This window comes from Lynx rufus, unplaced genomic scaffold, assembly GCF_022079265.1.
Source record: "Lynx rufus isolate CCGP_SWC_20201006 ecotype Redwood Valley unplaced genomic scaffold, mLynRuf1.p SCAF_18, whole genome shotgun sequence".
NCBI classification, from domain to species: Eukaryota; Metazoa; Chordata; class Mammalia; order Carnivora; family Felidae; genus Lynx; species Lynx rufus.
Window position 1 is genome coordinate 30,435,681 of NW_025814832.1, and position 27,726 is coordinate 30,463,406.

At 49.4% G+C, this 27,726-nt stretch overlaps 1 protein-coding gene across 12 annotated transcripts; it reads right to left on the reverse strand.

Moving 5' to 3' along the window:
- CD300A (CD300a molecule) lies at positions 1 to 27,726 on the reverse strand. 12 transcript variants are annotated; one of them, XM_047081473.1, is made up of 11 exons: positions 27,628 to 27,726; positions 24,582 to 25,970; positions 22,263 to 22,598; positions 21,418 to 21,583; positions 18,287 to 18,381; positions 14,781 to 14,818; positions 14,211 to 14,318; positions 7,057 to 7,204; positions 6,220 to 6,280; positions 4,302 to 4,462; positions 2,452 to 2,483 (listed from the first exon to the last, which is right to left on the reverse strand). In XM_047081473.1, the coding sequence occupies exons 2-11, from the start codon at positions 24,640 to 24,642 to the stop codon at positions 2,479 to 2,481; spliced, it is 1,179 nt and encodes a 392-aa protein (XP_046937429.1). In that variant the 5' UTR covers positions 24,643 to 25,970; positions 27,628 to 27,726; the 3' UTR covers positions 2,452 to 2,478. The 12 variants fall into 12 exon arrangements, 11 of the variants coding, with proteins under 11 accessions (XP_046937430.1, XP_046937431.1, XP_046937433.1 ...); XM_047081470.1 differs by lacking the exon at positions 2,452 to 2,483 and having other exon boundaries at positions 2,712 to 4,462; positions 24,582 to 24,788; positions 25,861 to 25,970; XM_047081472.1 differs by lacking the exon at positions 2,452 to 2,483 and adding an exon at positions 2,712 to 3,767.

Below are 27,726 nucleotides of genomic sequence, written 5' to 3' on the forward strand. Positions count from 1 at the left end.
TTGTGGCCCTGGTAACAACAACTATTAATACTTTATTCGGCTGCTAATTTCTCTCTGAAATTTTTTCCAGATTTCCGAGGGAACAACTGCCCTTTCAGTGCTAAGGCCCTTTAAGCTAGCTCAGCTCTCCTCCCTGTTCCCAGGAAGGGTATGTCCTCAGGGCATCCTCACCTGACATCAGCAGAAGAAAGATGGGGCATCGCTGGTGTGGGCCTGGGAGCAGGAAGAATCCGAAATTCTATGAGGCACAGACCAGAGTCCCCAGTTAGGAGGTCCCCAGTATATGGTGGTAGAGTTTAGTCTGATCCTTTGCCAGAGACACCTAATTGAGCCTCAGTGACATCCCTGCTCAGCTACTGGTGATCATCCCTTCAGACAGAGCAGCCAGAGACAGCACAAGATGTCATCTGACATCTGGCCCTTGTTTATACAGGAAGTGGAGGACTTTTGGATGTGTCTTCCGATGTCTCATTTGGTGATGTGCACCTGCTGTGAGCCCTTGGTGTGCTGTGATTTGCTCCCCGCTCCAACCAACCTTGGGAAAAAACAAACAAACGTAGATTATATTACCAGGATAATAAAGAACTGACAGTCCCTCCCCATGTTGGTAACACAGAGGCTACCGCAGAATCATATGGGTCTCCACCACCCACCATTTGACATCGTGTTCCAAAGATAAGATGAATACCAGTAAAACCGATCCTGATAAAGCAAATATGGGAAGGGGAAAAAAATCCCTCGCTAACCAGAACCTAATTTTCAAACAGGAAACAGGGGCAGAATGGTTGTCTTTGAGACTTTTATTTAGGGCACAAAGAGAGAAAATGACAGCCTTGGAGAGGAAGGGTGGCTGGCCACGGGCAGAAGTGGTAGTGCAATAAAGAAGCTTGCCACACACAGAACGTCCGATGCATTCTCCTTATTAAGTCACCAAGACAAAGCTCACGGCCACGTTTCCAAAACTCGACCCAGCTCCGTACATTTCTGGCACTGTTACCTTTTTTAATACATGAAATTAAGATGCAGCTGGAGGGGTGGAAGGAGAAGGTAGATGGAAAGGGATCTGGGCTGGGAGCTGGGTAATTAGCAACCAGACCAATATGGTAGCCCCAAGCCTCATGTGGCTACTGAGCATGTGACGGTGTGGCCGGTGGGCACTGAGATGCACCGTAAGCATCAAATATACACCTGGTGTTGAAGATTTATTATGAAAAACCAATTTTTAGTATCTCCATATCATCAAATGATAATATTTTGAGTGTACTAGGTTAAATCAAATGTACTACTGAAATTAATTTCACCTTTTTAAAAAGTTTTTTTAACATGGCTCCTAGGAAATTTAAAATTACACATTTGGCTCCCATTAGAGTTCTACTGGACATTGCTGGGGGTAAGATCCACATGAGGTTGGGATTTGCTGCCTTTTATACATCAGGAGAAGCAGGAACTGGAGAGGAAGGATTCTGAGCCTTCCCCAGCACTTCTCAGGGAATTATCTGGGGAAGGGGGTGCTTCTTGATGGCAGGAGGAGGGGACATGAGGCTAGAGGGACAGGTTTGGGTCAGAGTTCATCCCGCTAAAAAGATGATGATCTGAGAATAAAATCAGGATGGGTACTGTACAGATTTTCTAGTTTTTCCTCTCTGGGTAAATCTCTTGAATGCCATTAGACTCAAAAAGAATAATAATTTAAATACTAATTTTTAAAATAATAAATTTTTAAAAAGGAACAAATAACTCTGCCTTGGATTGCACATCAGTTAATAAGGCTGAGTTCATCAAGCACCCTGAGAAAGCCTGGGGGGTGGTGATCATATCAAGACAGACACCCCCAGTCCTGGGTAATGGGAGCCAAAGAGCGCTATAGTGAGGTCAGGACATGTGGATTCTGGTCCTTGTGCTGATGTGACTATCTCCTTGATCTCCCTCCTCCTTTCCTCCCAATGTCCCATGTACAGTGAGGGCATAGATGTGATGGCTTCTGACAGACTTTTCATCTTAAATTTCTAGAACTCCTGATCCCTCTTTCTGCACATCAGGCACCAACAGATGTTTGTTATTGGTAGCAATGAGTGGAAGGAGGAAGAGGAAAGTTATGAATCAGGAACTTTGTTTGTTTCGGTTACTTCCACATTCCCTGGGTGCGGGCAGCCCCTGGTACCTAAAACAGTTAGTAAATAGATGCTAAATAAGGATAAGGGAATGGGGAAATGACAGAAAATGGGGTGCCTGTTTGTATGAAGGCGGTCTGACTCTGAGAAGGACGAGGTAATTTATTAAGCTTTTATTTAAACTCCAGTTAGTTGGGGTGCCTGGGTGGCTCAGTCGGTTGAGCATCGACTTCAGCTCAGGTCATGATCTCGCGGTTCGTGGGTTCGAGCCCCGCGTCGGACTCTGTGCTGACAGCTCAGAGCCTGGAGCCTGCTTTGGAGTCTGTGTCTCCTCCTCTCTCTGCCCCTCCCCTGCTCATGCTTTGTCTCACTCTGTTTCTCAAAAATAAATAATGTAAAAAAAAATTTTTTTAAATAAATAAATAAATTCCAGTTAGTTAACATGCAGTGTCATATTAGTTTCACGTGATTCACCACTTTCGTACATCACCCGGTGCTCATCGCAAGTGAGCTCCTTAATCCCCATTACCTGTTCCACCCACTCACCACCCACCTCCCTTCTGGTACCCTCCAGTTCCTTCTCTATAATTAAGAGTCTGGTTTTGGGGGGCACCTGGGTGACTCAGTCAGTTAAGTGTCTGACCTTGGCTCAGGTCATGATCTCCCCGTTCGTAAGTTCGAGGCCCACACCAGGCTGTCTGCTGTTAGTACAGACCCCACTTCAGACACTCTGTTCCCCTCTCTGCTCCTCTCCCACTCATGCTCGCTCTCAAAAATAAACATTAAAAAAAAAAAGTCTGTTTCCTGGTGAGAAGGGAAAGGTAATTTAAATTATATCTCAGCGCTGGGGAGACTGAGAGAGGAAGTTTAGAAGGACACATAGAATGTTTTCCAGGACCGACGGATGAGTGTCATGATCTGACTTAACCTTGATAAGCCAAACCAACCCTCTAAACCAGAGGCTGTCAACCAGGGACAATTTTGCCCCCTAGGGGACATACTCCATTTGTATGCAGTGTCCAGAACAGGTCAGTCTATAAAGACAGAAGGTAAATTAGTGGCTACCAGGGATGAGGGAAGGAAAAGTGGGGTTCATGGTACAAAGTTTGTTTGTTTGGGAATAAAAAAATGTTCTGAAATTAGATAGTGGTAGTGGTTGTACAACTTTGTACGTATGCTGAGAACCACTGATTTGTATACTTTCAAAGGGTGAATTTATAGAATGTGAACTGGATCTTCAAAAGCAATCACTCAACAACATTGAACAGTGCCAAGTTTGAGAGACTCTAATCTAGACAAAAATGGGAAGCCAATAGTAGGTTATCTGGTGATGGGACCCAGAGGAAGGGAGAGACCAGGGGGGCCATTGGAAGCCAGCCTGGCTGTGGAAGGGGAGCCCCCAGTGCAGGGACACCTGCTCTCACCCACGTTCCCGAGCTACCTTCTGCCCACTCAGGCAACCTGCCAGTGAGCTGACATCAGAAAAATGGGGGAGGGCATGAAGGCATTCAGATCCCTGGGAAGGAATATTCCCCAGATAAGTCCCTTGGGTTAAGTATCATAAAGCTGAGCCTTTCCACTTGCCTGGATGGAGTCTGGGTTCTAGATTTGCAAGCCTGAGGACCAGACTCGGGCAAATTCACCAGAGTGATGTTTCTGGAAAAGACTGTTAAGGACTCCAAGCCCTCATGCTACTCACACACATTCTCCTTTCCTCCCACCGCTGTGTCCCCCCTGCATGTTAAATGGCCGTGCTGTGCCTGAAATTCACAAGGAAGGAGAAGTGCCTACAAGAAGGATTCAGAAAGAATCCATGGACGACAGGTGGTCAGGGGAGGGAGGGGAAGTGACATCACAGGTCGCCACTAACATTGGGTAATGTGAGCACACGCACCGCGTTGACAGCTGGCACGCCTCAATCAATGCCCATCCCACTGTCCCTCCCGCAGCTGTAGCTGGTGGGTAAGGCTAGTCTCAAACCCACTTGGCTGGTGAAGGAAGTCAGCTTGAAGAAGGTGACTCAGGCCTATTTGGAGCTTGGTCCTGAATCCAGGCTCCGTACAGTGTAGACTAGGGTGCGCCCCTTCACTTCCCCAGACCTCAGTTTTCACATCTGTGGAATGGGTGACGTCTGACCCCCTCCATCCCTTCCAGCCAGACTTCTCATGAGTCTGAGCGAGGACAGGATACCTGTTTCCAGACACCTGGCCAGGCCTCTCCAATGATTGACCGGGCTGTGATTTTTATTATCTGTCCACCCCCTACTAGGGAAGAAGGTAGAGAAGGAAGGGACAGCATGTATCTTCTTCACTGCTTTCTCTCTGGTGCGAAATACAGGATGCCCTCCACCCCTGCACATAATAGGTATTCAATAAATATTTATTAAATGAATGAAAACAATGCAACCGTATATAAAAGAATGAGGTAGGGGCACCCGGGTGGCTCATTTGGTTAAGCATCCAACCCCTGATTTCAGCTCAGGTCAGGATCTCACGGTTCATGAGATCAAGGCCCGAGTCAGGCTCTGTGCTGACAGTGCAGAGCCTGCTTGGGATTTTCTTTCTTTCTTTCTTTCTTTCTTTCTTTCTTTCTTTCTTTCTTTCTTTCTTCCTTTCTCTCTACCTCTCCCATGCTTGCTCTCTCTCAAAAAACAAATAAATAAAAAGTAAAAACAAAAAAGAATGAGGGGCACTTGCGTGGCTCAGTTGGTTGAGCGTCTGACTTCGGCTTAGGTCATGATCTCAGAGTTTGTGAGTTCGAGCCCTGAGTCGGGCTCTGTGCTGACAGCTCAGAGCCTAGAGCCTGCTTCGAATTCCGTGTCTCCCTCTCTCTCTGCTCCTCCCCCACTCATGCTCTGTCTCTCTCTCTCTCCTTCAAAAATAAATTAAAAAAATTTTTAAAAGTTAAAAAAAAAACCAGAATGAGGTAGATTTATACATGCTAGTGTGGAAAGGTCACCCACATATATGCAGTGAAAACAGTGATCTTTTCAGAAAGAAATACTTTTAACATAATAATAAATTTACTGAAGGCTATGTAATAAATAGAAAACAAGAGTTACTTTCATGGGAGATTAGTATACTGGAGCCTGGGAAGGACAAAGAGAACTTTTCATTATATACTTTCTTGCAGTATTAGAATTTTCTGAGCACTCTATGGACTTTTTTCTTTTACTTCACCTTTCTTTTTCCTTTCCTTCTGTATTTTTATGTTCAGACATTATCTGAGTATAAAATTATACGGTCTTTTCTGAATTAATGGTATTTTAATTAAAAGCAATGAGATCTCAAGAGGCACCTGGGTGGCTCAGTCGGTTAAGCGTCTGACTTCAGCTTAGGTCGTGATCTCACAGTTCATGAGCTCAAGCCCCACAGGGGGCTCTTTGCAGACAGTTCAGAGCCTGGAGCCTGCTTCAGATTCTGTGTCTCCTTCTCTCTCTGCCCCTTCCCCTCTCTCTCTTTCTCTCAAAAATAAATAAACATTAAAAAAAAAAAAAGAAAAGCAATGCGATCTCATTTCTCTCAAATTGGCAAAAGTTTGTTTAAATAATTTTTTTGAGTACCATTCTCAGTAGCAATGGGATATGCTAAAGCATACTCATTAAACAGCTATGTGTCTGGCTGGAACCTGACCACCATCCTTACGATTTGTTCTAATATGTTACTATAAGACACTGGCTGTTGCAACTTGCATAAGGCAGCTGAGGTTGACCCCGTCACACCATCACTCTGCAAACAACCAATGTGCTCTGCTGGGCTCTATTGGTGGAGAGGGACGAGTTAGGCTCCCTCTTATAATTTATTAAAAGAAAGGTCACAAGGTCGGGGTGCCTGGGTGGCTCAGTCAGTTAAGCGTCACTAAAGCTCAGGTCATGATCTCACGGCTCCTGGGTTTCAGGCCCCCATCTGGGGCTTTGTGCTGACAGCCTGCTTTGCATTCTCTGTCTCAATCTCTCTGCCCCTCCCCCACTCATGCAGGTGTCACATGAGTCTTATAGACTTACTTAACAATTACTATAAAGAAGAAGGAAGGAAGGAAGGAAGGAAGGAAAGAAGGAAGGAAGGAAGGAAAAAGAGAAAGAGGGAGAAGAAGGGAGGAATTCACACACCTGGAGAGCAGGTTTTGGTTCAAGGCCTCTGCTTGGTGCATCATGGACTCTGTCAACAATCCTGAAAGTAGACACTGTCAGCCCTTTTCCGCTTTCCTTCCCAGACACATGGAGCCCAGGATTTGCCCTTGGCCTGGGTGTTAGGATGTGTTGTGGTTCATTTGCCCCAGGTGGCTCAGATTTGCATGTAAGGCAAAGGGGAGTCCAAAGGGTCAAGTTGAAAGTTGCTGAGGACTAGCAAGCCATAAATCAAAGGAATGGCAACAAAGAAGTCTCAGCAGTGAAAATCCAGGAGGGGGTGTCTGGAAAGAGTCTCAGAGGCAAAAAAAAACAGCACAGAGGATTGGGGTGGGGGTGTGGTGGGGGAGTGGCGAGAGCCTTTATAAAGAGCTTTCTTCTGACCAGCCTGGCGAGGGAGAAAAGCACCAGAGGACAACTAGGCCATCCTTGGTTATGGTTGAGCCAACAGACTGGGGTGGCCTTGAATGCCAACCCCAGAATGTGGAGCTGGTAAGGGCGGATGTGAGATTTAACACCTGTTCTCTCTGACCCCAAATCTGCCACACTGGCTACAGGTGGGGCGACTGCCCTTCCCTCTGACATGCTGAGGTCAGGGTGGGAAGAATTCAGGAATTGAGAAGAGGCAATTGGGTGCTAAATAAGGGAGCTCAAGTTTGGGGAGGAATGGAATTTTCAGCACAATGACATCCACGGGGTGGATGGTTAGGGGAACTGCAAAGCAAGCAGGAGTCTTCCTGTCCCTACCCTGTTTCAGGCCCTTCCCCTGTTCAGCTGCACTGACCTGGAAAACCCAGAATTCCCTCCACATAGGCCTACCAGCTGGAGCAAACACGCCCCGCTTGGAATCCAAGATGTGTGATTCCAGACACAGCCACAAGGTGGAGACACGCAGTTGTCCAATCCCTCTGTCTAGCTCCAAGGCCAGCTGCACTAAGGGGTTCACCCAAACAGCCGACTTGTTGGGCTGTAAGGTTTAAAAACAAACAAACATAGTCTTGAAATCATTTTCTAAGCCCGGGTAAGTAAGCCCTGGGTCATCTTTCGAAAGGACTCAGGCTAATGTAGAAATACCTTCCACTTCCTTGGACCAGCTATGAATATACAGATACTTAACCTAATGTTTTTCATCCTGCAAATGTTTATCAGGCTGCCAGTCTGTGGAGGGGAATCTGAACTGCAGAACAAGGGCCGGGCACCATGGGGAGAGGGCGCCATCCAGCACCCCTGGACACACAGCAGGACAGAACCTGGGTGTCCCAGGCTTACTCCAATGGAAGCCATGTAAGCAGCCTACTCACTGAAGATTCTAGAAAAAAATATGTACAGATATTAACATATTGAGAAACCAAATGTGGCAAAATGTTTTCAAAAAATAAGTGAATCTGGGTAAAGGATATATGGGACTTTTGGGTACCGCTTTCACATGTTTTTTGAAATTATTTCAAAATAGAGGGTTTTAAAACACTAAGAATCCAGGAGCCCTGGATGCAAGATTCAGACTTTCTTTTTTTTTTTAATATTTATTTATTTATTTGTTTTGAGAGAGAGAGCATGAGCAGGGGAGGGGCAGAGAGAAAGGGAGTGAGAGAATCCAAAGCAGGCTCCAGGCTCTGAGCCATCAGCACAGAGCCTGACGCAGGGCTCGAACTCACAAACCCCGAGATCATGACCTGAGCTGAAGTCAGATGCTCAACCGACTGAGCCATCCAGGTGCCCCTAAATCTTGGTAGATTAAAAAAAAATAGATATCATACGAAGTATTTTCTCTAACCACAACAGGATAAAGCTAGAAATCAATAACAGAAGTAAAACTAGAAAATTCACAAATTTGTGGGAAACTAAACAAAACAGTCTCATACAACCAATGGATCAAAGGAGGAATTACAAAACACTCAAAGATGAATGACAATTAAAACACAACACACCAAATGTGGAATGTAGCAAAAGCAGTGCTAAGGGGGGTGGGGTGGGGATTTATAGCTGGAAGGGCTTATGTTAAAAAATGAGAAAGATCTCTGGAGCGCCTGGGTGGCTCAGTCGGTTGGGCTTCCGACTCTTGATTTCAGCTCAGGTAGTGATCTCACAGTTGTGGGTCCAAGCCCTGCATTGGGCTTTGCCCTGAAAACGTTAAGCCTGCTTGGGATTCTCTGTCTCCCTCTTTCTCTGCCTCTCCCTCTCTCCCTCTCTCCCTCCCTCCCTGTCTCTCTCAAAATAAATATGTAAACTTACAAAATTTTTTTTAAATGAGAAAGATCTCAAAAAAAACCCCTAACTTTACAACTTAGACAACTAAAGAAAAAAATAGAACAAAATAAACCAAAATCTACCAGAAGGTTGGAAATAATGAAGATTAGAGCGTAGATAAACAAAATAGAGAATACAAAAAAAATAGAGAAAAATCAATGAAGCCAAACTTGTTTATTCAAAAGATCAACAAAATTGACAAAACTTTACCTAGATGGACTTAAAAACAAACAAACGAAACAACAACAACAATAAAAAACCCCAGAAAACTGAAATTACCAAAATCAGAAGTGAAAGTGGAAGCATTGCTACTGACTTCACAGGAACAAAAAGATTCATGAGATTGCTACAGTTGTTCAACCGTACACCAACAAAATGGATAACCTAGGTGAAATGGGCAAATTCCTAGACCCTAGCAAGACTGAATCAAGAATAAAGACTGTGGAGGAGCACCTGGGTGGCTCAGTGGGTTAAGCGTCTGACTCTTGACTTCAACTCAAGTCATGATCTCACAGTTCATGGGATCGAGCCCTGTGTCAGGCTCTGCACTGACAGTGTGGAGCTTCCTTAAGATTCTGTCTCTCCCTCTCTCTCTGGCCCTCCCCTGCTTGCACTGTCTCTCTCTCTCTCTCTCTCTCTCTCTCTCAAAATAAAGATACATTTTGGGGCGCCTGGGTGGCGCAGTCGGTTAAGCGTCCGACTTCAGCCAGGTCACGATCTCGCGGTTCGTGAGTTCGAGCCCCGCGTCAGGCTCTGGGCTGATGGCTCAGAGCCTGGAGCCTGTTTCTGATTCTGTGTCTCCCTCTCTCTCTGCCCCTCCCCCGTTCATTCTCTGTGTCTCTCTGTCCCAAAAATAAATAAACATTGAAAAAAAAAATTTAAAAAAAATATACTTTAAAAAAAAAAAAAAAAATAAAGATACATTTAAAGAAAAAAATGAACAAAGAGAAAGACTGAACAGAGCAATAACAAATAAGGAGACTGAATCAGTAATCAAAAATATCCTGACAAGGGGCACCTGGGTGGCTCAGTCGGTTAAGCATCTGACTCTTGACTTCAGCCCAGGTCATGATCTCAAGGTTTGTGAGTTTGAGCCCCACATCAGGCTCTGTGCTGACAGTGTGGAGCCTGCTTGGGATTCTTGCTCTCCTATCTCTGTCCCCCTCTCAAAATAAATAAATAAACTTAGAGAGAGAGAGAGACAGAGACAGAGAGAAAATGAAATACTTAAAAAAATATATTCTGAAGAGACAAGCCCAGAACCAGATGGCTTCTCAGATTAATTCTATTAAACATTTAAAGAAAAACAAATACCAATCCCTCCTATACTCTTCTAAAAACCAGAAAAAGAAGCAACATTTCCAGACTCATTGTATGAGCCCAGAATCATCCTGATAGCAAAGCCGGAAAAGACACTGCAAGAAAACAAAACTAAAGCCCAATATTCCTGTGAACATTGATGCCAAAATCCTCAACAAAATACTATCAACTGAATTCAACAAAATACTAAAAGGTTTATGCACCATGACCAAGTGGGACTTATTTTTGGAATGTAAAGATGGTTCAACATAAAAATTGATCAATGCAACACACCATATTACCAGAATGAAGAAAGAAAAAAAAAATGATCATTTCAATGGATGCAGGAAAAACATTTGGCTAAATCCAACACCTTCTCATTATCAAAATACTCAACTAAGAATAGAAGCAAACTATCTCAACATGATAAAAGCCATGTATGAAAAATCCACAGTGATCATCATATTCAACTGTGAAAGACTGAAAGCTTTTCCTCTAAGATTGCAAACAAGGCAAGGCTGCCTACTTGTGCTTCTTCTATTCAACATAATACTGGAAGTTCTAGCTTAGCAATTAGCCAAGAATAATAAATAAAAGGCATAAAAATTGGAAATGAAGAAGTAAAAAAAGAAAAAAAGAAAAAAGAAAAGGAAAGGAAGAATTAAAATTATCTCTGTTTGCAGATGATATGATCTTACATGTAGAAAACCCTAAAGACTCTACCAAAAACAAAAAGTTAGAACTAATAAATGAATTCAGCAATGTAGGAAGATACAAAGACAACACACAAAAAAGAAGTCACATTTCTATACGTTAACAATGAACAATCTGAAAAGAAAATTATGAAAACAATTCCACTGACAAGAAAATCGAAAGGAGTAAAATACTTCCTGAAACCAATATTACACCATATGTTAACTAACTAGAATTTAAATAAAAATTTGGAAGAAAAGAAACAAACAAAAAAGAGTAAAATACATAGGAATTAATTTGACCAAGAGGTGTAAGGCTTGTACAATGACAACTACAAAACATTGCTGAAAGAAATTAAAGAAGACACAAATGAAAAGACATCCCATGTTCATGGATTGGAAGGCTTGATATCATTAAGATACATCCCTATCAAAATTCCAATGACATTTTTTTGCAGAAATAGAAAAACCCATCCTACAATTTATACTGAATCTTGTGGGATCTCGAGGGAATAGACAAAACAATCTTGAAAAAGAGGATCTGGAGGACCCACGTTTCTGGCTCCAAAACTTGCTACAAAGCCACAGTAATTAAAAGCCAGTGATGCTGACATGAAGTCAGGCATAGATACCAATGGAGTAAAAAAGAGTCAGAAATAAACCCTCACATGTGTGGTCAAATGCTTTTCAACAAGAGAGTGAAGGCCATTCAATGGGGAAAGGACAGTCTTTTCAACCAACAGTGCTGGAAAAAACAGGATATCCACGTGGAAAAGAATTAAGTTGGTCCTTTAGCTAGCAACATATACAAAAACAAACTCAAAATGGATCACAGGTCTAAATATAGGAACGAAATCTGTAAAAAAAATTCTTAGAAAGAAACACAGGTCAAAAGCTTCACAACATTCAATTCAGCACTCAATTCATGATAGGACGTGATGAAAATTTTAAAGTTTTGTGCATCAAAGACACTACCAACAGAGTAAAAAGGCAACATACAGAATGAGAGAAAATATTTGCAAAGTATATATCTGATAAGGGATTAATATCCAGAATATATAGACAACTAACATTCTACCAAAAAACCCAATTCAAAAATGGGTAAAGGAGTTGAACAGACATTTCACCAAAGAAGATATACAAATGGCCACCAAGCATGTGGCAAGTTGCTCAGCATCACGAATCGCTGGGGAAACATAAATCAAAATTACAGTGAGATACCACCTCACCACCATTAGGATGCTGCTATCAAAACAAACAGGGGCGCCTGGGTGGCTCAGTCAGTTAAGTGTCCGACTTCAGCTCAGGTCATGATCTCGTGGTTTGTGGGTTCGAGCCCCGCATCGGGCTCTGTGCAGACAGCTCAGAGCCTGGAGCCTGCTTCGGATTCTGTGTCTCCCTCCCTCTCTGCCCCTCCCCCACTTGCACTGTCTCTCTCCCTCTCTCTCAAAAATAAATAAAACATTCACAATTAAAACAAACTAACCAAAGCGTCCGACTTCGGCTCAGGTCATGATCTCGCGGTCCGTGAGTTCAAGCCCCGCGTCGGGCTCTGTGCTGACAGCTGGAGCCTGGAGCCTGTTTCAGATTCTGTGTCTCCCTCTCTCTCTGACCCTCCCCCATTCATGCTTTGTCTCTCTCTGTCTCAAAAATAAATAAACATTAAAAAAAAAAAAACTAACCAAAAAAAAAAAGAAAAGAAAAGAAAAAGAACCAAAACAAAAAACGAGTTTCAAAGAGATATTTATACACTATGTTCCTAGCAACATACTCACAATAGCTAAAACACAGAAACAAACCAAGTGTCCATCAGCGGATGAAAAGATAAGCAGAGTGCAATATACACTCACAGTGGAATACTATTCAGCCTTCAAAAGGAAGGAGCTTTCTTTATTTTTTTTCAATGTTTTATTTTATTTTTTTTTTATTTTTGGGACAGAGAGAGACAGAGCATGAACGGGGGAGGGGCAGAGAGAGAGGGAGACACAGAATCGGAAACAGGCTCCAGGCTCCGAGCCATCAGCCCAGAGCCCGACACGGGGCTCGAACTCACGCACCGCGAGATCGTGACCTGGCTGAAGTCGGACGCTTAACCGACTGCGCCACCCAGGCGCCCCAAGAAGGAGCTTTCTTTAATAGAGGATTGCAGACACATAGCACACATTGCTTAAATAACTTTTTTCTTCTCTCTCAAGAGATTTTGCGCTTTGTTGATATGTCTTAATATTAAAAATAAAGTCATCCAAGAGTCCAGAGAAATGTGCCACTGGCTCTAGAGCCATGGGCAAGCGTCTGCTCTTTCTGGGCCTCAGGGTCCTTGTCTCTGAAACCAGGGAGACTCGATCATCAGGCCCTTTGCCTTCTCCCAGTCTCTCTGCCAGCGCTCCCCACGCCGTGGCTGTCCCACACACTTCCACAGAGCTGTGATTTACAAAGGTATTCAGAGGTACCATCCTACACGGGTCACATCTTTTCCTGGAGCCACACAGGACTGCGCCTCTGCGCTCCACTCACAGCTGGAATGAAACAGAGAGGAAGGATGTGCCAGGAGCTGGGTAGGGGGGTGGAGGGTTCTCTACAGGTCCTGCTCCTCCCCAGTCAAGCCGGCCAGGCTGATGGCACAAAAGCGACAGTCTGAGGGGGGGCCCAGTTGCCTTGCTGGTGACCGCCGAGAGGAGCAGGCTGAGGGGGACATGGGTGAGGGTTCGGGGGGCCTGTGGCCCACAGAGACCTCCAGATGGCGGGGCCAGAGACACAGGCTTAGGTCTTCTTAATCACGCCGTACTCTGGCTCCTGCTCCCGGGTCCTCCGGGAGGGAATCCTGTTGGCCTTAGAATCCTGACTCTCGGGGTCAAATGCCACCAAAGAGTAGTGAAGTTCTTCCAGAGAAGGCTTCTTCTGCAGAGAGAGAGACTGGAGGCTCAGGGAGAGGCAGGGGAAGCACTGGCCCCCAGCTCAGGATGGAGACAAGGGACACCTGAGGGGACCCTGAGGGGCTCCACGGCGGGGGGTCCAGGCTTCCCCACTGTCCTGCCCCACCCTTGCTTCACCCCACCTGTTCAAACACAGCACAAAGTCCCAGGCATGAGACCTGGAGACGGGGCGGGGGGGGGGTGGGGCGCCTGGATCGACTTTGAGATCATTAATCACCAAGTTAGAAAACCAAGGACGCTGCTAGTCCCAGGGCCACATGTCTGATGCTTTTCTCCCTTCATCTTCTCCAACAACAAGGTCCCCAACCTCTCCCCGAACTCTTCCGCTAATGGGTGGGTCTTGACCCCTGCTGGAGAAGCCTCTTCCACGCTGCACTTTACAGTCACTGTGCCTAAGGGTTGGCTTGCAGGGGGGTCATTGATTAAAAACCTGAAACGTAGAGTTGATGCCAAAGAGATAATGGTACCAAAACAGTGGGAAATCACAGGCTTTAACATCGGTGTGTGGTATATAGTAGGTGCATAATAAATGCTCCGCTTCACTGACTGTTGACCATCACTGGCCACCCCAACAGCCCCTTCGTCTCTGCCCCAGCCCCCAGCCACAATGGCAACAAGCTCTGGCAAGGTCTACACTTGACCTAGGTTCTGTGTGGCCCTGTGTTGGTGGGGCACAAGGTCACCAAGTCAGCCCCTCCCTTCCCTCTCTGCCTGCTGCCACCCCCCAGGGCGGTGCCTCTCACAGAGCCCAGGCCCTCCCCTCCCCCCCCCCTCCCGCCAGCCGCCAGGCCCTCACACTCACCACAGTGCTGTATTCTACCTCTTCCTGTCTCGGCTGTGTGGGCTCTCCCTGAAGCGTCCTTGTCTGCAGCTCCAGATTCGCATAATAGAGCTCACCTTGCAGAGTATTCTGGGTGGGCAGAAGGTGTGGAGATTTGGCAGGTGTCCACGGAGCCCCTCCATAGTCCAGCTCAGAGGGACCTCTGTTCCTGCCTGCCTGCGGACATCTACCCCTTCTCTCAATGTTCTGGGTGTCCCAGCCCCAGTCTCCCCACTGTGCCTCCCCCATCCCCCACTCTGGTCCCCTCTGGGCAGTATTTGAATGCCCCCCCCCCAAGTCAGCATGGAAGGACCCTCCATCATTCCACTTTCTATGGGGGATGGGGGTGGGGACAGATTAACCAGAGCTAATTAGCCAGAGACCCAACCACCAGATGTCCCAGAGATCATTCTCCCTGCTCTTGGGCAGGCACCCAACTCCATCCATCAACAATGCACTCAGACCTCCACTAGCCAGTGGGACTGTTGAAGCCCCCAATGTCCTCTGTTCTCTCCGCCAGCCACCCCGGCACACCTTCTGCCTATGTCTTACCTGACTATGGGTCTGGAGTGGCTTTGGATTCTCACCAGCTAAAGAGAGAAGAGTTAGGAGTCTAAATCCGAGAACAAAACAGGGATAAGGATCCCCTATGATCCAGCTGGAGGAAGGACTTTCCCTAGAGACTTTGAAGCTGGGGACCTGTCACTTCAGGGTAGGAATTGCAGAGAGAGTGAGTGGGTAAAGAAGGAAATGAAAAATGAATGCATGAGTGGAGGAGAGAATAAATGAACCAGCGGGAAGGCACAGGCTTGGGGAGAGTGGCCACACAAAGCTAGGTCTCGAAACAGTCACTCATAAAGAATGCTCTCAAGTGGGAGTAGACTGGAGAACGACACCTGTTTACAAGGACCTATCCGCAGGATGAAACAGTTCCAGAGATTTCTTTCACAGCATCACCAAACTGTAAACTTAAGAATGGTTAAGATGGCTGGGCATCTGGGTGGCTCAGTGGGTTCGGCGTCCGACTTCAGCTCGGGTCGTAATCTCACAGTTCGTGAGTTTGAGCCCCGCATCGGGCTCTCTGTTGACAGCTCAGAGCCTGGAGCCTGCTTCGGATTCTGTGTCTCCCCCTCTCTCTGCCCCTCCCTGCTCTCTCTCTCTCTCTCTCAAAAACAAATAAACATTAAAAAAAATTAATGAAAAAAAAAATGGCCAAGATGGCAAATTTTACGATACGTGCTTTTTACCCAAATAAACAAATCGCAGATCCACAGGCCCTCCCCTAGACGTGTGGAACCAGAACTTCTGGGGATGGGTTCAGCAATCTGTGTTTTAAGGAGCCCTAAAAAATTTTTTTAATTAAAAATAAAAAAGGAACCGTCCTTATGGAGACCTTAGTACTGCATCAAACCATGAGAGGTCACGGGGGTCATCTGCTCTGATTCCCCTGGCTTGGGGGTCTGTCCCTCACACACAGGAGGCCCTGTGTCTCCAGGGGAACCACGGTTCAGGACACACGACCTCTGGCCTGTGGCGTCTTCAGCGTCGCTCTGCAGGAGACCTGCCTCTGAACACGGCTCTGTGCACCCCTGGCCGCTGGAACCCAGAGACCCAGGAGCGGGCCGGCAGTGGGAGTGTAGCTGCACGGCCAGGCAACCCCAGGGCCCCCCCGCACTAGACGCACCAGGGACAGACATTGCCCACCCCTCATAGAGCCCCAGAGTCGAAGGTGAGACACCGACATTCAGGAGACACACAGGATGGAAGTGCTAGCTGAGTGCTCTCGGTTGGCTTAACGGAACACCACCCGGGTGCTCTGAGATGCAAACACATTCTGTTCCAAATACTGCGTGCAGGCTCCTGCCACTCTCTCTCTCCGCGGGCGACCTGGTGGCTGGTGAAGAGATGGGTGGACATTGTTGGGGAAGGAATGTGGCAGTGAGAAAGTTCGGCCAGAGCCAGCTGCATAGGAAGGTGGAACCCAGTCTCTCCTGGTCACGACTGTGTCCCCCAGAGCCCAGCACAGGACCTGGTGCCACGGTAGGTGCTCCGGACGGCTGTGCTGTGTGCGTGAGCAAGGGAATGAATGAACTCATCATGAGTGGGCGGAGGGGAAGACAGGCCGTGTGTGACAGGCAGGCACCAGGCCGCGGCAGAGCAGCAAGGACAGTGTGGGGACAGGAGCTGAGACCTGCAGGGATGGGGAGGGAGTGTCCACATCTTTGAACACAAGGCCTTTCTCCTGTGACAGAGGGTCCACAAAGCAAGGTGCAATCCCCCACACATCGTTAAACTCTGCAGTAAGAGACTTCTAGAACATTGCACAGCAGGGAAAATGATAATGGTAGGTTAAGTGCAAATATGTGTGTGTGTGCATTGTGTGTGTGTGTGTGTGTGTGTGTGTGTAAGAGGGATTGTGGTAGAAGCAAGCCATAAGTAAGAAATCATATCTGCATAAATAAACATTGAGAAGCACGAGAAGGACATGCCCCAAATGTCAGTGCTTGGTTTTCTCCAGGTGCTGGGAGTTTTCTTTCTTATTATATTATTATGGACAGTTTCTTTCTTTCTTTGTGCTTTTGCTTATTTTTTGAATGTTCTACCATAATCTTTAAAAATAATTTCTTTTTAATGTTTATTTATTTATTTTTGAGAAAGAGAGAAAGAGAGAGCACATGCGAGCAGGGGATGGGGAGAGAGAGAGGGGGACACAGAATCCAAAGCAGGCTCCATTAAAAAAAAAAAAAAAGGGAAACTTTCTAGGTGAAAGGGCAGAGAGGGCTGGGACCCACGGGCCTGAGGCTGAGAAAATCCCAGAGAGAGGCCTGGCCTGGGGTGAGGAGGAGGGCACTCAGAAGTGATGTGGGGGAAGCAGAGGGGGAAGGGGAAGTGGTTTTCCTTCCCTGTATCAGGCACACACGTGCTGAGGTCGACTCCTCTTCTAAAGGCCTGACCGAAGGCCTGACCCCCACGGTGGGCCCCCGCCCTGATCCCCAGGAAGCACGGGCTCTGGGAGCACCCACCGCCAGTTGTGGGGCATGCACCCCTCCTCCCATAAGGCCGGGCAAGGATTCCCCTTCGAGGCAGCTGCTCACGGAGTCCAGAAGTTTTAGAGCAAAGAAGGCTCACCCTGCAACTCGGGCAGAGACCTGCGCCCCATGGGTGACAGCTGGGCCTCCAGCCAGCAACAAGGTCACACCTGCATCCTTCTGCTCTTTTTATTGAATTCGCTCGTTTAGAGTCAACTGAGCACCTACTTCCTGAGTGCCAGACAGGGTGCTGGGGGTGCCACATGTGTTCTCTCTTTGTGTCTAAGCCCAGAGGAGAGCAAGTGGGCCCCAGGATGCCCGAAGCATCTGAGATGCCCTCATGGCTCGAGATACCAAACAATACATTAATTCAACAAAAACTGACCGGGTGCCTTCTTGCGTTCCAGTCCCTGATCTTGAAGGAGAAGCACAGGCCGGCGGGAGACAGGCGAGGAAGCAGGCGGGGAGAGTCTGGTGTGAAAAGGGTATGAGGGTGCGTGCACACAGGTGCAGCCAGGAGGGGCCCCCAAGCTGCTTTTGGGGAGCCAGGAGAAGGTCCCAGAGGAAAGGGAGTCTGAGAGCCCCAAAGCCCACCAGGAGCAAGCCAGGGAAAGAGGGTAGCGAGAGGAGGTGCCCCCGGGGCCCAGAGCAAATGCAGAAGCACCCACTGATGTTACTGTTCCCACCATGTTACAGGAAGTTGGGAACAGCTGTCTTCAAGAGTGTGAGGATGGGCAGGGGCTGGGTGGGACAACACCCTCAAGAGTATGGGAGGTTCCAGAAGGGTATCAGACAGAAGAGGGTGACCGCTTCACGGACAAGCTTCCAGGGAGCCCCCTCCACGGCCTGTCTCTGCCATACCAGGGACACCTCCTCTGGGGCCTGGCCTCGAGGGTCACCCAGGACATGTGGTCCGAGGATACACTCCCGATGCCCATTCTGGGGAACAAGGACACAGAGCCTCAAAAATGAGAGGGAGGTGCTTGGGGCCTGCCCACCCACCCCCCACCCAGCAGGGGGCTGACTCACCTTTGACCTGCTTGCGAACTATCCTCCAGGCCAGGAACAAGCTTCCCCCCAGCAGAAGCAGCAGAAGCGCCAACAAGGAAAGGAGCACTTGGAGCCTGGGGAGGACACGGCAGTGTTGAGCTTGCACTCCCCCCCCCACCCCCACTTATTTGCAATCGATAGAAAAGGTCACATTAAAAAAAAAAAGGAGGGGCGCCTGGGTGGCGCAGTCGGTTAAGCGTCCGACTTCAGCCAGGTCACGATCTCGCGGTCCGTGAGTTCGAGCCCCGCGTCAGGCTCTGGGCTGATGGCTCAGAGCCTGGAGCCTGTTTCCGATTCTGTGTCTCCCTCTCTCTCTGCCCCTCCCCCGTTCATGCTCTGTCTCTCTCTGTCCCAAAAATAAATAAATGTTGAAAAAAAAAATTTAAAAAAAAAAAAAAAAAAAGGAGAGGGGCCCCTGGGTGGCTCAATCGGTTGAGTATCCGACTTTGGCTTAGGTCATGATCTCACAGTTTGTGAGTTCGAGCCCCGCATCGGGCTCTGTGCTGAGAGCTTGGAGCCTGTTTTGGGTTCTGTGTCTCCCTCTCTCTCTGCTCCTCCCGTGCTTGTGCTCTCTCTCTCTCTCTCTCTCTCTCTCAAAAATAAATAAACATTAAAAAAAATTTTTTTAAAGTAGACAATATATCAGTGTACTTAAGAACGTTCCAGGGGCACTTGGGTGGCTCAGTTGGTGGAGTATCTGACTTGTGCTCAGGTCATGACCTCACGGTTCCTGAGTTCGAGCCCCACATCCGGCTCGCTGCTGTCAGTGCAGAGCCCGCTTCGGATCCTCTGTCCCCCCTCTCTCTCTGTGCCCCCCTCAAAAATGAATAAACGTTTATTTAAAAAAAAAAAAAAAGAACCTTCCAGAAGCTCTTTATTCAGATACAAGAAAATAGAAACATACATTATTTTCCCCCTTCTTTCGCACAAAGGAGGTGTGATCCAACACTATTTTTGTTACTTAGCAACACGTCTTCGACATCTCTCGACGTCTGTGAATAAAGAAGACCCTCGCTCTTCTCCACCACTGCATAGTATTCCACTGCATGGACAGACCATAATTTATTTAAGTCTTGCTTCTGACTGGCATGTCCCCCAGCCTTTTGCAGTTACAAACATTGCCACAAAAAAAAAGTCGCCTTGTGGCTCTGCCATTTCGCATACGAACAAGCCACAGCAGAGGCCGTGGGAAGCTGACTTCAGGTCCCTCGCTTGCCAGCCTCTTTCCTGTCTAGCTTGCATTCATAATGTTCTAGTCTCTTTCTTTTTTAAAAAAATGTGTATTTACTTTTGAAGAAGAGAGAGACAGTGTGTGAGCAGGGGAGGGGCAGAGAGAGAGGGAGACACAGGATCAGAAGCAGGCTCCAGGCTCCGAGCTGTCAGCACAGAGCCTGACTCGGGGCTCGAACCCGTGAGCGGTGAAATCGTGACCTGAGCCGAGGTTGGACACTCAACGGACTGAGCCACCCAGGCACCCCATGTCTTTTTTTTAAAGACGTAAGTCCCCCCACACACACCAAACTGCAGAGGCTCCAGGCCTTACAAAACCTAGTTCTGCCTCCTGTGTGTGCATCTGCAGTCAGTTCTGGAAGTGGTGTGTTTAGGACCTGAATTTCACCTTGCCTGATGTTAAGATAGTCACTTGGGTTGATGGAAGGCCTGTGGAAGGGTTTTGGGGGGGTCATAGAATAAGGAATCTGAATGGGGGCACCTGGCTAACTCAGTCGGTAGAGCATGTGACTCTTGTTTGTGAGTTCGAGCCCCATTGGGGTATAGAGATTACTTAAAAAAAAAAAATAAGAAGAATCTGAATGGCCTTTGCCCCTAGCTTGTGGAAGGGAGACTCTCAGTCCTAAGGATTTCCCCAACAGTAGGCTAGCCTCTGTTATTGAAGGACCCCTCGGATCACACCTGAGTTTATGCTAAGAGATGAATGGGTCAAGACTGGGGCTGGTCACCAGAAGGTCCACCCCCATGATTATGGAGACTTGGGGCTCTGAGCCAGCCTGAAAGGAAGGAGAGGGGGTCTGGGGATGGAGTTCAATCATGTGGCCAGTGATTCAACCAATCGTGCCTAGGTAACGGCATGTGCCCCGACGTGCCCTGACCCTCCTAGGAGTCAGCAGGGAAGTTCTGTGCCCAGGACCCTCCCAGATCTCACCCCCTGTGTCTCTTCATTGGCTGCCTCTGGCCTTTTTCCTTTATGATAAAACCATACTCGTAAGCACTGGGCTTTCGTGCATTCTGTGAGCTATCTAACCAATTATCAAACCCAAAAGGGTCATGGGAACCCCCAAATTCATAGCCAGTTGGCCAGAAACGTGATGGCCTGGGGATCCCCAAACTGCTCTGGCATATGAAGTCAGGCAGTCTTATGGAACTGAGCCCTCAACCCGCGGGGTCTGTGCTAACTCCAGGTGGTGAGTGCTGGCATTGAATGGCAGGACGCAAGGTGAGGCCTGGTGAGGGAGTCTGAGATCCTCAGAAGTGGTTTACAACTACACGCGCTTTTCTAAGGAGTCTGTAAGCATTGTCGGATTCTCCTGGGGGCTTGTGACCCCAAAAGACCAAGAATCACAAGTTTGGGGGTGCTTGGGTGATTCAGTCAGTTGAGCGCCCGACTCTTGATCTCGGCTCAGGTCGTGATCTCGCGGTTTGTGGGTTTGAGCCCAATGTCGGGCTCTGTGCTGACATGCAAAGCCTGCTTGAAATTCTCTCTCTCTCTCTCTCTCTCTCTGCCCCTCTTCCCATTCAAAATAAAGAAATAAAGTTTAAAAAAAAAAAGAATCACAGGTTTAGAAGGAGGAACCAAGACTCTGGAGTCACGTAAACCGGGGTGGAAGCCCCCCCGCCCCCCGCCTCCCGTAGCTACGTGACCTGTCAGATCACTTAACCTCCCTGAGCCGTCTGCGCCTGCGTAACATGAGGGCGGTGACAGCCCAGGGCCCTAGTGACGTGTAGGGCATTTAGCACATCCCTGGTAGCAGCATCAGCCCTCATTAGAAGTTCCTTTCCTGCCATCCCCACCTCGAGGCCTCCCCTGGCCCTGAGCAACTCCTGAGGCGAGGGCCTACCTCCAGGACAAGGGACAGGGGGACAGAGGACCTCACCCCACGCCCTGGCTTTGCTGGAACTCCTCTTGGCTGCTTGCACTGTGGGTGGCTCCCATGGTGATGGGGACAGTGGGTGAGGATGAGGACGACGTGGTCGTGACTCCAGCTGTGATTGTTGAGATCTGGGTTACAGTGATGTTTGCGGGTGGGGCGGACGTTGTTGCTGGCGCGGAAACACAAACGAGACCCGGGATAGCGCTATCGGACTCTCCCGCTACTTGCCAATACCTTTTTGGTTTGATTTCACACAAAATGCTCACTCGGGGTGGAGGCAGGACCGAGGACCCCCCCGGGGCCACAGTCTCCCTGGGGCCCGGGGCCCGGGGTACTGTGCGCCCCCAACAGCCCTGATCCCATCCTGTGGAGGAGGGTCAGGGCCCTCCGGAGAGCCCGTAGGTCACCCCTGTGCTCCAGATTCATCCTCCTCTAGCCACAGCCAGATGCTGCCCGCCTGGGATCTCTGTCTAAACTCCAAGTCTGACTGCAAGTCTGGCTGGAGGCCCCGCTATGCCCAGCACCTTCACCTTCGCCGTTTGGCCCCACCTGCCTCTCCATTCAGCTCCCACTGTCCTGTAGCATGGCTCCCTCTCTCCTTTGCACACTCTGCCTTCTCAGCTGCCCCTTCCCAAGACTGAGCAGAGGGGCCAGCTTTTCCAGGAAGCCACCCTGACTCTCTTTCTCCACCTACTACCCGCCTCATACACACACACACACACACACACACACACACACACACACAGTTTTCTCCAAGCCTCTGATCTGCTTCCTGCCTCGACTATTCCCGCCTGAGACCCTTCAGGGGCCCTGGTGCCGGCGCTGGGGGAGGGGTGCGTACAACTCACCTGGGATCACAGACACCACAATGTGGACGGCGGGGTCTTGCAAATATCCTCCTAACCAGGACGTATCGATCCCACATCGGTATGTTCCTGCATCATCCTCTGTGAGGTTCTCCAAGGTCACTATGAAGGTGAGGTTTGCAGGATGGTCCCTGATGGATACGCGGCCGTTCCTCACTTCTTTGCTTGACCGTTTGGTCTCCACAGTTTTCCACAAACATGGCCTTTTGCACCAGTATTTGAAATGTGTTCTTAATTGCTCTTCATATGAACACTGCACGATCAGGGATCCCCCCACAGTGCCCGTCACGGAGGTGGGGCCACTTATAGAGGAACAGCCTGGAAAACACAACCGAGTGCGGGCCCCTCACCAGATGGGCCTGGGTCAGGGGTGCCCTGGGAGTCACCCCCAAATTTGCCCCATCTCACATTGGCCACCCCCCGTCAGCCAGAACCTTCCCTTCCTCTACTTTTCTGTCACCCCCAAGATTTTTATCACGGCAGCCCCTTCTTCCAGACCCCAGTCTCCCTTCTGGCTGTTCATGATCACCAAGTCCTATCCCTGAGAACCCCAGATAAACAAGTGAATCCCCCAACTCCGGAGGGCAGGAGAGGAACACACGCGTATACACCCCACCCAGGAGGAAAGAAAGGGTAAAGTCAGAGCAGAAATCAGCGAATCAAGAAACAGGAACACAGTGGAGTTAGCGTATACGTTGGAAACTTGATTTTTCGCATGCAAGATACCAACATTCTAGTGATAGCCAAGTCAAGAAAAATAGGAGATGCACATGCACAAGTCGTAAGAAAAATAACCAGGGTAATTTACAAGCCTCTACAAACAAGTCTGTAAACTTAGATAAAACGAATGATTTCCTACGTTTTGGAAAATACTGGCTGGAATGTATTTCTTTTTTTTATGTTTATTTATTTCTGAGAGAGAGAGAGACAGAGCATGAGTGGAGGAAGGGCAGAGAGAGAGGGAGACACAGAATCCGAAGCAGGCTCCAGGCTCTGAGCTGTCAGCACACAGCCCAACTCAGGGCTTGAACTCATGCACCCCAGGATCATGGCCTGAGCCAAAGTCAGATGCTTAACCGACTGAGCCACCCAGGTGCCCCCTGTTGCTGCTGTTTTTAAAAACACTTTGTGGGGCGCCTGGGTGGCTCAGTCGGCTAAGCGTCCGACTTCAGCTCAGGTCACGATCTCGCAGTTAGTGGGTTTGAGCCCCACGTCGGGTTCTGTGCTGACAGCTCAGAGTCTGGAGCCTGTTTCAGATTCTGTGTCTCCCTCTCTCTCTGACCCTCCCTCGTTCATGCTCTATCTCTCTCTGTCTCAAGAATAAATAAACGTTAAAAAAAATTAAAAAGAAAACACTTTGTAACGAGACACAAGCAGACAGACGCCTTCTTCACACTTAATGGGAAACAGTGGACACCTGCCCTCGTCAGAGACAAGTCAAGGATGGTCACTGCATTATTCTGGCTGGACCAGCCCGTGGCCAATGAGAGAAACAAACGGGACAAACGGATATCCAAAAGGAACCACGAGCTCCCACTGCAGGCAGATTCCATGAAAACACAAGGAGGCCCCAGAGGGTGATGGACAGAGTAGCCGTGTGAGGGTGACCCGTTGCCAAATTAATACACAAAGGGAAGGGCTTCCCCGTGGCCAACCAGTTAGCAAACGGAGTCAAAGAAAACATGCAATTTGTAATCAAAACGACCAAAAGGATTTTAGGCACCCCAGGGACAGCTGTCTAGGCGGTGTGTGCCTGTGTGCAGAGAGGCATGGAAGCCGGATCCCTGGAAACGGGAAGTCCTCGGCTCCCTGGAGAAGCTCTCCTCCCTGTGACTTCTCTGCCCTCCCCTTCCTCCCCGCCACCATCCCCTCCCCTCTGTCCCCATCTCTCTGCCTTGAGGACGCTGAGCCCCTCGCACTGCCCTGGCTACACACACCTCAGTGCACCCCAGAGGGTGGTGTTCCCGCCAGTCGTCACCCCTCCTCCACACCTGCACAAAACACACCCCCCTCCCCTCGGTGTGCTCAGCCTCAGCCGCTCTCCCACCCGCTCTGCTGCCACCTGGTCGCCCCTCCTTCTTCCTGGAATAATCCATCCGAAACTGCCCTCAAAGCCCCTTCTGGGCGCCCCAATGTGGCTCATGGGAGGTCAGGTGAATGCCTTGTCTCACGTTTCCAGGGTACGATCCACCTTACGTGGTGGACACGGGGTGCCCCTCTCCCAGTGCCCCTTCCTGTGCTCCCCTGTCCCCCACAGCCTCCCTCACCGCTGAGCCTCCCCCTCCTCGGGCAGCCCCTCACCTCGGACCCAGAGGAGCAGCAGAGCCAACAGCAGCCACACGGCCTGGTCCGGCCACCTCATCTTCTCCGCACAGACGTCACCCACGGCAGTGCCAGGCGGCTTCAGGCCCCTTCAAGGAGGCGGGTCAAGTCTCGAAGGTTTCCACTTCTGCTTTTCTTTGCGCCTGCTGCTTCCTTGTTCGGTTTCTTTAGGTTCTGCTCCTAGGGCTGGTCAGAAAATGAAGGGCACAGAGGGAGCACAGCCACCGGGGACGGGGACCGGCTGAGACCCGCTCCCCCCCACCAGAACCATGCACCCTTCTACCCATCCCAGCTGTGCCACAGATGCCACAGATACTTCCAGGGGTGAGACCCCTACTCGCCCACAGCGCCCCAGACCTGAGCCACCCCTCCCATCACACCCCCAAAAGCACAAGGCCAGCTGGGCTCAGAAACTCCTTGCAGGTCCAGGCGAGCACCCAATGGGGAGGAATCAGGGCCAGCATCCTTCTCCAGCCCTGATGAGGCCACCCCAGGGAGCTCCCCTTCCGTGAGCCTGCAGCTCAAGGCCCAGACCCCTAAGCTAGCACAGTGACCTCAGAGTCTCTGAAAGGCTCTCAGTCTTAGAAACGTCTCCTCAGGCTGTGACCTTCCTTCCTGTGCAGCCCTGCTGGTCCCAGCTCAGGGCTGGGCACAGAGTGGGCACTTAGCAAGCTTTCAGGGACCCCTCCTTCCCTGATCCACGTGGAATTCAGACTCTAAATACACACACGCACACACACCTGTATACCCTGTGACAAGTGCCCTCAGCTTACACAGAATGGCCACACGCACATAGGAAGCCAATCCTAATGTGTGACATGTCATCTGATAGCCTGCACTGAGTGCCACCCACAGGGAGCCCTGTGCCATCTCTGGAGTCCCAAGAATGCCCTTCTTTCTCTCCCTGCTCCTTTGGGGATTATTTTCACTTTCCTCCTCCCTTCTGGCCACAGGAGCACCTTCCTCGGGAAGCTACAAGGAACCAAGGAAACTTGTCCATTCTCCTCTGGAAGCTTCCAAGCACAGAGTTTGGTGGGCATCAGAAGAATGTCTATGGCAATGCAGTCATAGACTAGCTGAAGCTCATGAGGATTCAAGATCAAGGTCTTGAACTGAACATGAAAACGTAGGAGAGGTATACTTGGTGGTTGCCTTGGTCTAATAACCACAAAGTTTCTCCAGAAATGCGTATTTTCCAATTCAACCACCAAAAGACACTGCTACAGTCTTGAATGTCAAGGTTCAGAGGGGGACGCACCAGACTGAGAAGCAAGAGGCCAGGATCTCCCGTGGCTTGTCTGCTTAGCGCTGGTACAACCGTTGGTAAAAATGTGTGTCTCCTGCAAAATGTCAATGATCACGGCCAATCTGTGGGGATGAACAGCATAATAATTACAAAAATACTCAAAAGTGAGGTAATAATGTCCTTAGGCCAGTTTTTTTTTTCCCCCGGGGAATACATCTTTACTCTAAAGAAAGGCAGGAGGGGGGTCTCCTGGGTGGCTCGGTTGATGAAGCGTCTTATTAACCTCAGGTAATGATCTCATGGTTTATGGGTTTGAGCCCCGCATCGGGCTCTGTGCTGACGGCTCAGAGCCTGGAGCCTGCTTCGGATTCTGTGTCTCCCTCTCTCTCTGCCCCTCCCCCACTGACGCTCACTGTCTCTCTCTCTCTCTCTCTCTCTCTCAAAAATACATAAAAACATTTTATTTTTTTTTTTGTTTTTTTTTTCAACGTTTATTTATTTTGGGACAGAGAGAGACAGAGCATGAACGGGGGAGGGGCAGAGAGAGAGGGAGACACAGAATCTGAAACAGGCTCCAGGCTCTGAGCTGTCAGCACAGAGCCCGACGCGGGGCTCGAACTCACGGACCGCGAGATCGTGACCTGGCTGAAGTCGGACGCTTAACCGACTGCGCCACCCAGGCACCCCCATAAAAACATTTTAAAGAAAGGCAGTAGGAAGATAGGATTCAATAGAGAGATGTATGCGTCATGAATAGGCTGTGAGCTATGGAGTGTGATTCTTCTGAGGGGCACAGAGAAACATCGAGACTACTGAAACAGGAAGGGCAGGGGCCTCGATCCCCGCCACATCCACCTTGCTGACCCCAACCTGTCCGCAAACGCTAGGGAAGAAACGAAATGATGCAAAATTGCCACGTGATGTTAGAAAATGAGGGAAATGACGCCTTCCCCACCACCGATAACCACTAGCAGACATGATTTAGGGGAAGACCGAGGCTGAGAGCCGCAGGCCTGAGCCCCCACCTTCCCAGGCGGGGTCCTGCAGCTGCAGAACCTCTCATCAGCTTCGGAGCCTCTTCCCAGCATGGACACATGCGCTCGGAGGCCAGCGGGGACAGGGGCGGACACTCTCTGGGCAGACACAGTGGCAGCAGCCTCCGCACTGAGTCCTATGAACGGTAGGGCTCCCAGGAAAGATTTGGGGGTGGTTTAGCTGTGGGGCCATTCGGGAGAACTTCCCTTTCTAAGGGGGCACAATCTCAGAGCCGCCCTCTCCCTTGGGCAGTCGGTGGTTCCCATCAGTCTGCCTCTTCGTCTCCAGAGCTCAAGGCCCACGGGGGTCTCTGGGAGCACCTCGCCGACTGTGGGTACCCCTCAAGGGTGGCCAACAGGCCAAGGGGCTGGGCACCGAGGGCCACACAGCAGTTAGTGGCCACATGACTGGCTGGTGGTAGGAGGGGAGCTGACAGTTGGGCGAGCCTGGAATGAGAGGGGAGAAGAAACCAGCACCTACGATGGGACGAGTGCTTTGTCTCCAGGGGGTCAATGTCTTCGGGATCCCCGAGGCAAACAGACCACTGTGCATGAGAGGCAGTGGGGGCAGGGCGGCCAGGAAGGAGGATGAAGCAAAGGAAACATCTGGTTGCCCAATCTGGCCCGGACTGTTTCTCCGCTGGACTCCCCGAGACTGCCCGCACCCCAGCCTCCTCCTGCCCATCTCAGGGGAAGCTACTCCAGCATGGCTGGACCCTCCAGGGTCCCAAGCAGCTTGACCAACCTATATTCCAGCGCATTCCACAGTCCCAGGGTCGCAGTCCATCACCAGCTGGTCGTGGCCTGTAACACGCTCTCTTGCTTGGCCCCGGGCATGCTGTGG

What these genes read in the sequence shown, in the direction of transcription:
- CD300A (XM_047081470.1), bottom strand. Translation starts at nt 24,642, where the DNA reads ATGAGGTGGCCGGACCAGGCCGTGTGGCTGCTGTTGGCTCTGCTGCTC. An exon ending in AGGTAGAATACAGCACTGTG is followed by an intron (nt 7,205 to 14,210) that starts GTGAGTGTGAGG and finishes TAAACCTTACAG; the next exon opens with CCCAACAAGTCGGCTGTTTG. An exon ending in AACCAAAACCTGCTCTCCAG is followed by an intron (nt 4,463 to 6,219) that starts GTGTGTGAATTC and finishes TATTATGTGCAG; the next exon opens with GGGTGGAGGGCATCCTGTAT.